This window comes from Lynx canadensis, chromosome C1, assembly GCF_007474595.2.
Source record: "Lynx canadensis isolate LIC74 chromosome C1, mLynCan4.pri.v2, whole genome shotgun sequence".
Classification (NCBI taxonomy): Eukaryota; Metazoa; Chordata; class Mammalia; order Carnivora; family Felidae; genus Lynx; species Lynx canadensis.
In genome coordinates this window covers 84668916-84683704 of record NC_044310.1, presented here as the reverse complement: position 1 = coordinate 84683704, position 14789 = coordinate 84668916, and the positions used below count along the sequence as shown (strand labels likewise).

The following is a 14789-nucleotide window of genomic DNA, read 5'->3' as shown; positions in this document are numbered from 1 at the left end:
GAAGAAAAGAGCGTTACTATAAGCAAACCTAAACCAAATAGTTTGATATCACTGTGAACTCTCCATGCGCTCATGAAACCGAGAATGAAGATAAGCAGGTAGCACCTATTTGTAATAGTGTAAATAAGGTGGAAAAAAATCTGAGGTGATGTGAAGGTGAGAAGCATGTGAAAAACATTGAGGGCACAAAAAGCATGGGTGTATAAATAATTATATACATTTAAGTTATGTTCAGAGCAAAAAGCTAAAGTCAGTCATTGGACAACTGCTGAGATACATAGTGTAATAGCAACGTGATGAAAATAGAACCATTCTGTTTCTATTTTGCTTTCATATTTTTGATTAAGGAGAATAATATTAACCCTGGAAAGGATAGAACAAATAAGTTTGAAGGAAAATTGAAGCACAAGAGGAAACAGAGCACCAAGACAGAGCTGCTCAGACTCTGATGGGTTTCACCTCAGGGAGGAGAAAAATTTATAGGCACGACAGAAAAATATTGTCAAGTAATCCTGGAATCTTGAGTGAAGAGGTACCTGAAGACTGAAAATGGCAAGTGCCCCAAGTTTTTGAAGAGGGACAAAAGGCAATTATGAATATTTAAAGACTGGTGAACTTACTGGCTAATCCCTGGCAAAGTTGTAGAATGAATTATTAAACAGTGTTGTATTTAGGCAAGCAATGCCTAAGAGATGACATTCGATTACTAAAAACAAAGCATTTAAAGCTAACTTTATTTCTTTTGCTTCATTTTTCAAGATCTGCAGATGATGAAGATTGTGGTGGTTGCAAAAATAGCTAACATTTGCTGATAACTTTATATGTGTCAGGAACTACTTAAAGCACGTAAATGTATCAATTTATTTAATTTTCTTCCAAATTTCTTTGAAGTAGGGACCACATTTATCTGCATTAGGTAGGTGAAGAAATTGAGGAATGAAAACATCTGGATCATGGGAATTCAGTATATCTGTGTTTTAGTGTAGCTTTGGACAAGGTTTCTTACTTTCTTCTTCTTCTTCTTTTTTTTTTAACGTTATTTATTTTGAGAGACGAGGGAAAGCAAGCAGGGGAGGGGTAGAGAGAGAGGGAGAGAGAGAATCCCAAGCAGACTTCTGCACTATTAGCACAGAACCCAACTGGGTACTTGATCCTATGAGTGAGATTATGACCTGAGTCGAAATCAAGAGTCAGAAGCTTAACTGACTGAGTCACCCCGGCCCCCTTTTCTTATTTTATTCTTTTGGAAAGTTTTGTAAATGCAAACAGAAAAAAATAGACCATTGAAAGTAATTGTCTTAACATTTTTTTTAAACAATGCCTTATAAGAAGAGAGAAAACTAAAATTACACCCAATGAACATAAACATATTGAGATAACTTTCCAAATCAGAATTTCAAGGGTGAGGTAGGGGTGGGCTGGAAGATTTATTGGTAGAAACTGTTCCAGCTGGCTTTAGTGAACAGCTAGTTTTAGGAGTCAATAAAATAAAAGATGACCAAATCAAGATTTCAAAAGATCTTGTCTGTTAGGAATGTTGGACCCAAATTAATGATTAATTTTATTATTAATAAATGTAAACTATGGAACTTTATAGAATATGTTAATTGTAGAAGATTTAAAAAAATCCAGACAACTTTAAAGAAAAATATAAAAAACCCCCATAACTCCCACTGCTTTAGAATGAACTACCATTGACATTTTGGTGCATTTTATTCCATTCTTTCCTCAGTATACTCAAACCACAGATGCACACCCTTACACAAACACGCATGTGCAAACCACACGAGGGGGCCCACACACACAGATTTGTGTTCCACCTTTTGCACCTAATATTGGGTCATGATCATTTCTCATGAAATTAAATTTTATTAATAAAAATATTAAATTTTATTCAGAATATCACAAGTTGCTTAATCATCCTCCTTTTTTTCTGCCCCTTAGGCTGTTTTGAATCTTTTGGTATTATAAGTAGTTGTGTGATGTAGTTCCTTGTACGTAAAATTTGGACCACTTTTCTCTGATTATTTCCTCAAGATAGGTTCCTAAAAATTAGTTACCTAGGGGTATGGATGTTATAAAAATTCTTGATGTAGAGGTGCCTGGGTGGCTTATTGAGTTCAAGCCCCACATAGGCTGTCTGCTGTCAGCACAGAGCCTGCTTCTGATGCTCTGTCCCCCTCTCTCTCTGCCCCTCTCCACCTCGCACTTGTGTGCATGCTCTCTCTCCCTCCCTCTCTCTCTCTCTCTCTCTCAAAAATAGACAAACATTGAAAAAATTCTTCATACAAATAGCTAAAAAGACTTCAATGAAAAGTTGTTTTAACTTATATTTCTACTAACAGTATCCATCACCTCACCCTTACTACTTTTATGAATATTGCAAGTAAAAGATCCTTTAGCAATTTGAATAGAGCAAATAGCATCTCACTTTGATGTCTTAATGAGATTTCTGAGATTAGTGTGGTCAAATATTATTCATAATTTTCTTGGCCATTTGTATTAATTACTTTTTAAATTGCCTGTTTATGATGTCTACCCATTTTTCTGTGAAACCTATTATTTATTTACTTACCAATGTGTAAAAGCTCTTTGACTTAGGGATAGCAACTTTTGTTTGTCATGTTAGTTGTAAATAATTTTCTTGTTTGTCTTTAAATTTTATTTATGGTGTTTTTAGAAGTACTAAAAGTTTTTGTTCTCTATTGCCTTGTTGTATTTGATATCTTTATCATCTGAGGTGCAGTAATTATTTGTCCATATTTTCTTCCAGTTTCCTAAAGATTTTTTAAAAAGCCTCTTTAAAATAGCTGAATTAATTTGGTTAAAATAAATTAGGAAGAACCTAATTTTTTTCTCCAAATTTTTGGCTAACCTGAAGCTTTATCAAAGAATTTCTTTTCTATTGATTTGCTTTTTAAAAATTTATTAATTTTATCATTTACTGACTTTCATCATTTACTAATTTTTTCATGTACATTAGAGTGTGATTCTAGGTTATCTGCATAGTTTCTTTAATTATTGGTTTTGGTATTAATATTACGTAGTTTAGATAATGTGCTGATGAGGTAAATTAACATTTTATTGGGTAAGTTTTTTTTATTGCTCTTGTCTAAGATGTCTTAATTAGTAGCAGTAGTTTTTTATTCCAGTTGGACTTTGGAGTTATTTTGTTAATTTCCAACAGGAACAAAATTGAAAACCCAACTAATTCCTTATCCCTCTTTACTCCCCATCCAACCAACCAGCCAAACAAACAAAAAACTATATACTCTGATAGAACTTTAAACGTTGCTTCTAATAGTAATTATCATTATCCAGAGATAATTAGAGATCAGTATTGCTATATATGATTTATATCTGCAAAATATATTATAGCTCATATAAAACTGGAGTTTTTGTACATATTTAGTAATCTGACTTATTTTTCAATATATCATGAACATAATGATGTGCCATATCATTAAAGTCTTCTAAATTGTTTATAATGGTTGCATATTATTCCATTATATATAATATATACATATATATTATTTTTTATATGTATATACATACATATACATTTATGTACTATATTTACTCAGCTAATTCCTTTAAAAAAATTTTTTTTCTAATGTTCATTTATTTGTGAGAGACAGAGGGCATGAATGGGGGAAGGGCAGAGAGAGAGGGAGACACAGAATTCGAAGCCCGACGTGGAGCTTGAGCCAATGAACCGCGAGATCATGACCTGAGCCAAATTCAGATGGTTAACTGACTGAGCCACCCAGGCGCCTCTATTTTCAGCTTTTAACAGTTTTTTGTTTTTGTAGCTATTAGGAATGGGATATTTCTTGTATTACATTTCTGAGTAATTTTTGTTTTTTAGAAAGCTATTGATTTTTGTATATTCATTTTGTATATCTGACTACTGAACTTTTAAGTTAGTACTTATTCTTAACTTTGCAGACACTGAAGCTGAGGACTAGAGGGTTTATTAATTTTTCCAAGTCACATGGTTGGTCTAGTGTTGGAACTGGCATTGAACCTAATTTTCTAGAACTCCAAAAATGATGCTTTTTATACCACTCCTTATCACTTCCAAAATTTGTCAGTAGAAATACAATTCCCCAAACAAGTGATGTCATAGCACTAAGCACTCTGCACAGGTCAGAGTGTTCTGTTCAGCTCTGAACACCAAATTTAAGAGTGACACTGACATTTCAAAGAGTGTCTAGAATGAGCCTGTGATATGAACAATGATTGAAATCAAGAAAATGAAGCCATATGGCTTCAGTGACTGGAGTCATGAGGATTGGATGAGAGTTTAAGGACACTAGATTCTAGCACAGTATGTCACAACTCTTAACACAGAGGGCTCTTCTCGAATGGTAGAGTATATTGGGGGAGGTATTGATACACCTGATATTGGAGGTGTTTGAGGAGAAGCTGGGTGAGCATCTTTGGAGCATGGCATAGCGAGGATGAGAATGTGGACATTCTCTGAATTTTCTTCTGTTAGAATGAGAAATCTCTAGGTTTTCTCCTGGTTCTATGCTTCTCTCTGCATCCAGTTCTGAAATACCCTAACTTTTAAGTTATCCATGGGAATTGGATGTGGTTATCACTACTCCTTATGGGGTGAATTAAAAGCACACATTTTCTAAACCTCATTTTATTTAGTAACTTTAGTCTTCTTTCCTAGCCTGGCAACAAATTCTGACAGATCTCTAAATAGAACTCAGTTTGTGGTCTACTCATTTATTCCTTTGTCCTTTCTTGTTTGTTCTAATGAATAGTGACAAAACAAGGATAAACAAAAAACACAAATCAAGCCCCCTTCCCCCTCCCCCCCCCATAATCAAAGGGCAATGGTAAACTTGGTTGTTGTCTTCAGTGAAAAAACATTTTTTCAGCTTGATGGGGTTCATTCATTCATTTACTCATTCACGATGGTTGCTTGTTTTGCTCCAGTTAGTGCTGAGCGCAGTGCTGGGGAGCTGTGTGAGATGCAGTGGTGTCCCTGCCTTAAGAAATCCTGGCTAGAGGGGGGCCTGGGTGGCTCGGTAGGTTAAGCGGCTGACTCTTGATTTCAGCTCAGGTCATGATCTCACAGTTTGGGGTTCGAGCCCCACATTGGGCTCTGTGCTGACAGCTCAGAGCCTGGAGCCTGATTCTGTGTCTCCCTCTCTCTCTGCCCCTCCCCTGCTCATGCTCTGTCTCTGTCTCTCAAAAATGAATAAACGTTAAAAAATTAAAAAGGGGCGCCTGGGTGGCTTAGGTTAAGTATCCGACTTTGGCTCAGGTCATGATTTTGTGGTTTGTGAGTTCAAGCCCCAGGTCGGGCTCTGTGCTGACAGCTCAGAGCCTGAAACCTGTTTTGGATTCTATGTCTCCCCCTCTCTCTGCCCCTCGCATGCTCATGCTCTGTCTCTCAATAATAAATAAATGTTAAAAAAATTTAAAAACAAATAAAAAATAATTCCTGGCTGGAGGGAAGAGACTGGTGTAATGGAAGTGGGATGGGGAGAAGGTAACAAAGGCTTAGAGTACAGGATGCTCTGGGAAATGATGCTGTCCCAGCCCTGTTGATCAATTACAAATGCATCTGAAATTGCATCACATTTTTTCTGCCTGTACTCCCGGCGAACTGAGGAAAGCAGAGGAGACTGTCAGGGCTGAAGGACTGCTTAGGGTTAGAAATGTGGTTAAGTGAAAAATGTGGTTAAGTGAAGCAGAACCTCCATAGACTCTTCTCTTTGCTCCCCTTCAAACTCTATTGAGAGGGAACCACAGAGGAAGTTCTAAATGGGGTGAGGTTTGTGGTTTTGATGTTTCTTAGAATTAATTGTGATGCTGTGGTCAAAGACTCTGACAAGCAGAAGAATGGACTCAAGTTGTGCTATTTCACTAATCCCTTCACTCTTCATGGTCTTAGGTTTTCCGCCTACAAAATGGGGATGATGACACCTGCTTTTGCAAATACTTCTAGGATGTTTGGACAAATGAGATATAGATATGAAAGCTTTATTTTTATTTCTTGTAAAGCCTAAGCACCATGTAAGAATAGGTGCTGTTATTATTGTTACTAATCTTGGAATTCTTTCACTTATGAGATGTCCTCTATGTTCTAGATCTGTGAGTGTAGGTTGATTCTGAGTAACGGTTGTAACTCATTTTAATATGTTGCATCCCCTCTATCAATCATAGATACAATTATACTTTGAAAACTTGGTGCTTAGGACAGGAACCAGTTTTGATTTCCATTCAGAGCTTCAGAGAATAACCTGGTTCTATGTCTCTAATGGCTTGACTGAGTCCACTCTGTCACTGGAGTTTTATGAAAAAACAAACAAACAAACAAAAACAAAAACAAACAAACAAAAAAGCAAAAAAACCCCAAACAACCTGTGGAGTACAGATCTTACTTAACCTGCTCCTATGGTGTCTTCGGAAAGTAGACATCCTACAGGGTTCCTGATGAGGGAACTTGTTGAGGCAGTAACTTTTCAGGGACCCTCTTCCCAAAAGGCACCAGTGTCATTGAAAGAAGTGAAAATATTTGGACTTTATTTTAAGAGAAACTAGGTAGTTTGAGACTGGAGATGAGGAAGTAGAAACCCTGTTTGACTTTCAGCCAGAACTATGCTGCACTTGTTTATGGTCTAGTTAGACTTCAGTGCTTACTTAGCCTCTGGTTTTTATTGATCACAGTTTTCTAAAGAAGCAGCTTTTGTTTTTTACCATCCAGTAATATTAAGAAAGTTCTCGGGGATCCTTGTCAGTAGAGGTCTTTGCAAGGTAGCATTATCATTCTGTAGCACACTGGAAAAACCTCACCCTGTTATCAAAAAGCAGTTTCCTTAATAACTATCAGAGTTATTATACCTCATCACATGCTCTCCTTTGTGGGTGGGCTATTATGTTTGGCAAAGAAATATGGCACAGCACATTTTGTTTGAAGAAACCTTTCCCTCTCTGGAAGAAACATGCAAATTCAGTATGGCACTGTGGAAAATTGTGCAGGGTTTTGTTGTTGTTGTTGTTGTTGTTTGAATATTCTAGCACAGGACTTCTTTATTTAGGAGATTCTTCCATTTCCACGTACCATTGTTAGGTGAATGTCTTTAGATGTTCATGACAGAAGTTCTTCCTGTAACTTTGTTTTAACCATGAGATACTTTGGCACAATGTATTTTAGCCATTATTATTTTAGAAAGTCCTTAGAATTCTAAATAGTTCAGTGATCCCAACACACATGAAGGTATACCTTCAGCAAAGATCTGGGCTGCTTGCTCTCATTTTCACTCTCCCTGACAGAATGAAGAGGGAAAAAAATGTGTATGGCTGGCCCAGGAGGCTGGTTTCTTGGGCAAGTGACCTGTCCAGACATACTTGGCACCATGCTGGGAAGGACCCAGCACTTCATTTCACACTGTGCTGACACCATCTGGATATTTTGAATGCTTTTTGAACAAGGGTCTCCAGATTTTCACTGTGTACTGGCCCCACAAATTATGTAGCAGGTCCCGCTTTGAGGCCATTAACTGTCTTGTTAACTGCTAGAAGGTCCCAGATATTGACAAAAAGGAAACAAGATGAGGGGCAGCGTCCACTGGCGGGCCACACACACTAGAGAAACAACTAGAACCTGCCAGGACCTGTGTTTGTTATTGTTTAATATTGGTCTTTGTATTGGGTAGATTCCTGTTTTATGCAAAAAATTTTCTGCCTCCCAAATTCCTATGTTTACAAGTCCAGAAAAAATGCTTTGGGAGTGGAAAGAAATAGGGAGTGGACCTGGGGAAATGTGAGAGCTCCTTATTATTTTGCGTCACGAGCAGCTTTGGCCGGCAAATCTGGCACTGTTGCTCAAATTCCAGTGTCAGGACTTTTCATGGCTCCCTTCCAAATGGAGTCAATCCTAGGCAGGTGCTTGTTGTGATTATTCCTGTTGTCTAAATTTTGACAGAGCTCACCTCCTTCACACCTGTGCTTAAATGTCACCCTCTCCATGAGGCCCATGTGCTAGTACCCCTGCGATCTGCAACTCACTCCTAGTTCCCTTATTTCACTTCCTTTCATTTAAATGCCTAAGGCGTGGCACACAGTAGGTGCTCAATAACCATTAATTGAATCAAGGAATGAGAGAATGAGCTGATCGCCCACATTCCTAGCAGTTAAAGATAAGCCTTGATGAAGAAAAAAATGTGAGCTTTATTCTTATTCCCTTTCTCCCATTGAGGTCTGTTCTCCAAAAGATTGATTGATTCTAGTTCTCTGAATTCTTCAGGGGTCAGCCCCCAAACAGTGCTATTTTTATGATCTCTAGCCAGTTTAACATCTAGGAGTTTTCCAGTCTGAGTGTCCCCATGTTATTTAGGAACAGAATTTTCTAAGGTCATAGTAGGAATGGAGATAAGAGAATGCGTTCCTCGCAGAGGAGGATGTCAAGAGCATATTACTAATTGTAAGGGGATCTTTCTGTTTCTGTGGGGAGTTCACCTGGGTCTTTTCACTGGTTTCACTGTGGGCCAAGTTTCCTTCCAGAGAGGAGCTGTGTGGGGGATAACAGTCAGTCCTTCATCCCACTCTTCCTGAGAATGCTGGAGATATTGGTGTCATCCATTCCAGCATATTTTTTTAATTTTTACTTTTTTTATTTTTGAGGGAGAGAGAGAGAGAGAGAGAGAGAGAGAGGGAGGAATCCCAAGAGGAGCCTGAGTGGGGCTCAATTCTATGACCCTGAGATCTGGGATCATGACCTGAGTGGAAATCAAGAGTCAGATGCTCAACCGACTAAGCCACCCAGGTGTCCCCATCCCAGCAATATTAAAAGTGAATTTCAAATTACTAGTCTATTTCAATAGCTCTATGTATGAAAATCAGCTCGTTGTTAAAATAAGTACTAACTTGAAAAGAGCCTCAAGAGACTTATCAATCAAAGTAATACCTAATCAATTTGAAGTAGTCCTATTTTTGAGTTGTAGCTGAAAACTGAACTCTTTGGCTAAGAGATACTTCTACCATTAATTCAGTAAAGGAAGAGTTGGTACATGGAGAAAGTAATGAAGGAAAAATGTGACAGTGTGCAAAATAGAATCCATATTTGGTATACCTGAAGTGATATACTGTCCTTTAACAATTGTTTCTGTGTAGTTTCATCATTTTTTCTTTATTCTCTAAGTCTTTGAGAAGACTTCTCACAATCTAAATTCAGTATACTGATGTGAGAAATGAATGGCACTATTACAGTAAATGAGTTTTCAGTCTGAGAGCCTACATGCCACATTCCATCTATCTACTGTGTTTAATCTGGTTTTTTTTTTTTTTAGAGAAACAAGAAGACTGGCCCTTGGTTCTGTCAAGTTATAGGCATATAAATTTGTTTTTTCAACTCCTTATAGTAGAAATAATGACTTCTTAGACACCCCAAACCAGGTGGAATAAATAAAACAGTGAAGATCATCTCATTTCACAGCCAGGAAATGGAGGAACAAATTTTAATATAAAAATCAAATAGATCAGAGAGTGTAAAAAAGTTTTTTGCGGGGTGCCTGGGTGGCTCTGTTGGTTAAACATCCTACATGGGCTCAGGTCATGATCTCGTGGTTCATGGGTTCAAGCCCTGCTTCAGGCTCTGTGCTAACAGTTGGGACCCTGGAACCTGCTTCAGATTCTGTGTCTCCCTCTCTCTCTGCCCCTCCCCTGCTCTCTCTCTCTCTCTCTAAAATAAACAAACGTTAAAAAAATGTAATAAAAAGTTTTTTTTCTTTTCTAACAAAGTCTGTGAGTTGCTGTGTTTGCATACCCTGGAATAGTCTTATGATTTTGTTCCTGAAGTATACAAACACTGTTTCAGTGTAAGGAAATAGGAAAACAGTTAAAATGAGAAGACTGTGTTTGAGCTTCAGTTTAGGTCAGAGATTTAGAAGATTTTAAGTACTTCCAAAAGTGAAACAGCCCCAGCAAATTCTCTGGATGCTGTATGTTTTCATTTTCCTGGAGGATGGGGAAGCTCTGAGGTGGCTTCCTGGTAAGGCAAGGGTGGATAAAGCTGGCATCTTCCAGGGCTTCTAGGAGGCAGATGAGTGGATGTGTTGTTTCCATGGACACACCACTGCTCCATTTTCCCCTCTAGGTTGTGACAAATGTGACTGGGTTTAGCCTGGTAAGGTGGAGGCTAGTGTGAATTTATTCCCATGAACTGTTTTTTCCCGTTCTCCCCCCTACAACTTCATGTAAACAAATTACTTCCAAGGTAGAATTACTTTGTGATCTTGGGGCACCTGGGTGGCTCCGTCAGTTAAGCATCTGACTCTTGTTTTTGGCTCAGGTCATGATCTCTCAGTTTGTAGGTTTGAGCCCTGCATTGTGCTCTGCACTGATGGTGCAGGGGATTCTCTCTATCCCCCTCTTTCTGCCCCTCCCCAGCTCTTGTACTCTGTCTCTGTCTCTCAAAATAAAGAAATAAGAAGAAAGAATTACTTTGTAATCTTACTTTGGAGATTTGCTTAATTCCTTATAATGGGATATGTTCAGGCCAAATGGAGTAATTAAAAAGTAGGTGTGTGTGTGTGTGTGTGTGTGTGTGTGTGTGTGTGTGTGTGTATGTGTGTGTGTGTGTGTGTTTTAATCATCAGAAAAAGGACACACCAATACATTCAGGAACTACTTACTCTCTTGTCTGCTTGTAAGGCATTATGCCTCTATTTGCATTCGGAGCCCTCAGTGAAAATTCCTAGTCTTCCTGAATAATTGTGTGCAGTCGTATCTTTAGAACATGTACTGCTTCAGTGGGTGTTATAAGGGGCACTGGAGGTAATAAGGGCTGAAAGAAGGGTGTGCTACAATTCAAAAAAGGAAAATACGCAAGGGGCTACTTGTGTATTTCATTGGCTACATGATATAGTTTAGTAAATTAGGAGGTAGAAGCAAAGGCTGAGCCTGTGCCCACACAACTCACACAGTGTAATAAAGTAACCTTTAGACAACAGCTGTAATGCACAAAGCCCATGCCAAAAACAACAGAACAGGGCCCAGTTCCTGTCCCTTAAAGCCTGACAGCTGAAATAGTGGCTGAGCTTAACAAAAAAAAAAAAAAAAAAAAAAAAAGAACAAAACAAAACAAACAATGATCCAAACCAAAGTTTTCTGACGAAAGGAAAGTGTACTAATTAGAAGTTAGACATTTCAAAAGCATCGTCTTATGGAAGAGTGCCAGCCTTATTGGTGGACTTCTGGACTTCTGGTTCCTTACTATTGGCTGAGAAAATGTTTCAACGTATTGAATCCTTTCTGGGTGGAACTGAGACATTGTATCCATTTAATAAAAATTCTAAATTTGGGTTAACATTATTATTTATGCTATGGGAATTGGAAGAGCAAAGAATATCCTCCTACCTACCTTGATTTTGCATCGATTTTTTAAAAGTACTCATTTCTTCCTGACAGCTAACTTCAGTGGCAGAAAATGCTGAGAAATTGGAATGTGGATTTCCAAGTTGTTAAAAAATTCTGTCACAAATTATAGCTAATCATAAATGACTGTGCCACAGATTTACAGGTTACTGCCAAATACAGGATCTTATAAAATTAAAAAAAAAAGCTGGGTCATTTAAGGAAAGTAGTTTATTTCTTGCTTTGATTCTTTCCCAGAACAGACATAAGAAATGCACTATTTTCCTTCCCGGTATTAACAAGATATTTTCCAAATCCATTGCCTTGCATACAACTGCATTCCTTCAGGAGCTTGTTCAGTTTGTGACTCTGCTGAAAACTGATATCAAAGAATTAACCTGATACGTGCTTTTACCTACTTTTCTCTTGTTTAATGCTTAGTTTAAGTACAGCGACATTCGTTTTCATTCTGTAAGACTTTTCTGGAACATACTACCACACTACAAATAAAAAGTTTTAAGTTGTTTGTTTTATTTCTTTCTCTCTTCCCCTTTCAAAAGAGTTTAATTTTTTTGGTGTATTAACCATTTAAAAAAGTTTCTAAGTTGGGGATCTGCTTTTTGATCTAATGTCTGGCAAACACCAACTGAGAGAAAACCTGTATTTTTAAGGCACATAGAAGGTGAATGTCAGTGAACCGAACTGCCTTCATAGCTTCTGACTGCTGCTAAACACATAGGCACGGTTTTTGCGACAATAAAGAACATTGCCCTGCACTCAGGTTCCGAAGCCCAAGAATTATAGAGGGTCACGAGGGTTAAGAGAGCGACAGAGGCATGTCCATGAAGGATGACAGTTCTGTTTTTCCACTTACAGGGGCTCAGCGGCAGGGGCACTAGCAATGTGTCTGCTGTTCCCCTAAGCAACCACCTCCGTGAGTTATAACTGTACGCAGACTTACTGTGATGGCCTGAAGTCTTTCCTTCACCAGCTCAGCTTCTTCCATTCTAGAAGTCAAGGGCAGGCAGACGGCGCAGGAAGTCCAAAGCTACCATAAAGCAGGAGCCTCCTTGGGGAGAGGAGAGGGGTGACAGAGGAGAAGCTCTTTGCACCAGTGGAGGAAGGCAGAAATCCCCCGCTCGGCAGGAGCGTCTCTGAGCAGATGTACAGATCAGGCCAGACAGACACATGTAATGAGAGTGTGCCGGGAAGGCAGACCCTGAGGCTGCTGGCGAGAGCTGACTGACAAGTTTGAACGGCAGCCGCACCAGCCCTTTTCCTTCAGGAGCTGCCAGCTCTTTGTTGTAATGTGCACAGTTAGCAAGTCACATTTTCTTATTAACTGTTCCTTACCCAACTCGTTATTTTCCAGGAGTGGCACAGGAAGGCCCATGAGCTGAGTGTTTAATCAGACTCTGCTCTAGCAACACACAGCCATCTCTGTCTGTGTGGGTCTGTGTGTGTTTGTACAGAGTTTACCTGCACCCTCCTCCAGAGTTTACAAAGACAGAGCCTCACCTTCACTTGCCTAGGCCACTTGCTTGCCTTTCTTCCTCTAATTGGCTTCAGATAATAATAATAAATTCTGCAGTCATTTTAGAACTTAATATACTGGTAAACTGACATCACATCATCCTTCCTTCTCCCTCCTTCTCCTGCTTTAGCAAACTTTGGAATCTTTAGGTCATGGAGAAATCAAAGGTGTTAATGGGACTCTTGGCCCACCAGCAGTGTTCAGTGAGATTTGAACGTCAAGTACTGCCCTTGGTTATTTCTTGTCATGGATTTCCATGGGATGCTGTTCTTTCTTGGACCTTATTCAGAAATGACACTCTCGGCTTTCAGGAAGGTGCCCATTTTGACCTCACCAGTTGTGCAAGAGAAAGGAGGGAGCCCTTGAAAGTGTGACCAGACATTCTGTAACTCATGCAGTCCGAAAAAATCGTGTGGGTGTTCCCTTGCCCTTTAGAAAAAGAACGTCAAGTCCAGTGAAACTCTTAGCAGAGGCTGGAAGCTTTACAATTGACTTTGTTCTCTTTCCCCTGTGATTCCTGTGATTAAATTTTGATGTAGTAAACCCTAATTATCATCTACCTCATTGTTACGTGTTTGGATGCTATCAAGTACCTTCATATCAACATTCAGCTGAACAGGTTAAAAAGACTAGCCAAATAGTGAACATATGGTTTAATGTCCTTTGTGTTGTTGATTGTAATAATAATAGCTAATATTTATTGAGTACTGTCTATAGACAAATGCTTCACATACTGTATGTCTTACAAGGTGCTGGAAGATAGATGCTATTATCTCCATTTTAAAAATGAGGAAACTGAGGCTCAGAGATGTAATTTGTCATAGCTATGAATGGAAAAACCAGAATGGGCTGGCTGACTTTATAATACCCGTTTACCAGAGCCTACCCAAGGAAGCAGGGCAAGGTGAGACACAGGCTGAAAGTTATATCACTCTTTATGAGAAAGACTTGGAGCTCCATCCATCCTCCTCCTCCCTCTGGCTCCCAGAACACTTACAGCTGGATACAGACCCGTTCGGCAGATTTCCGTGGGAAGCTCTGGAGTAACTTAGTGGCCCTAGAGAGAAAATACTTTTCCATATTGTCATTTGGAGCTACCCAGCCACAGAGCCCTAGGTGAAACCCACCAATTTCAAGAGTCTGAAATCATACTCGAGAATAGTTTGTCCTTGTTTATACATACTCAAGTGAGACATTTTGGAAAGCTAGAGAATTGGAAAATTGATTAGGCATGGGCCAACTTTGGTTACTATTTGATGGATATTCAAGTTAAAAAAAGTCAAACCTTCAAACCTTTTGTTTTTGTTTATATGTCGGTCCTTGCTGAAATTAAATCCAAGAGAACAGTAGTGATAAATATCTCAGTCAAAATTGCATGTTTGCTGCCCAGAACGGATGGGCAGTCATCCAATTATTAGTCTGGATCTTTTCCTAAAAACAATTTACCGCTCAAATCTCATTTCTGCTCTGGGAGAGCCCAAAGGTTTTCTAGTGTAGGGGAGGATTTGATAAAATAAGACCAAGGAATTTAGGAGGGAGCAGAGTTGTGACAATTGATTTCTATCGTGATGTGTTTATTCATTTACTTAGCTGATAATTGCTAATATTTTTAGAGCATTTGCTATTCATTAATTCTGTACCTATTTATTGAGCACCTATGATGTGTCAGGCACTGTGCTAGGTGTTTGGGATACAAGGATGAGCAAAATTTCAGCTCTCTGGAACTTCTATTCTGGTAGGCAATGAAAGATAATAAGAAACAAAATAGAATAGGTGAGAAGGTGATTACGTTAGTTGGATTCCTTGAGAAACAATTGACAAGATGGGTTAAAAGTAATGGATTTTATTAGGAGAATGGCTGTATGAGAGAAGATGG

At 38.7% G+C, this 14789-nt stretch overlaps 1 protein-coding gene across 1 annotated transcript in view; it reads right to left on the bottom strand.

Moving 5' to 3' along the window:
* Positions 1–12965, bottom strand: part of PALMD (palmdelphin) — a 50362-nt gene extending 37397 nt beyond the window's left edge. The window contains exon 1 of the mRNA XM_030327042.1: positions 12341–12965. Coding sequence (XP_030182902.1) covers positions 12341–12385 — 45 coding nt within the window. The 5' untranslated portion in view covers positions 12386–12965. The remainder of the gene's footprint in view (positions 1–12340) is intronic.
* Between the last annotated feature and the right edge of the window lie 1824 nt (positions 12966–14789).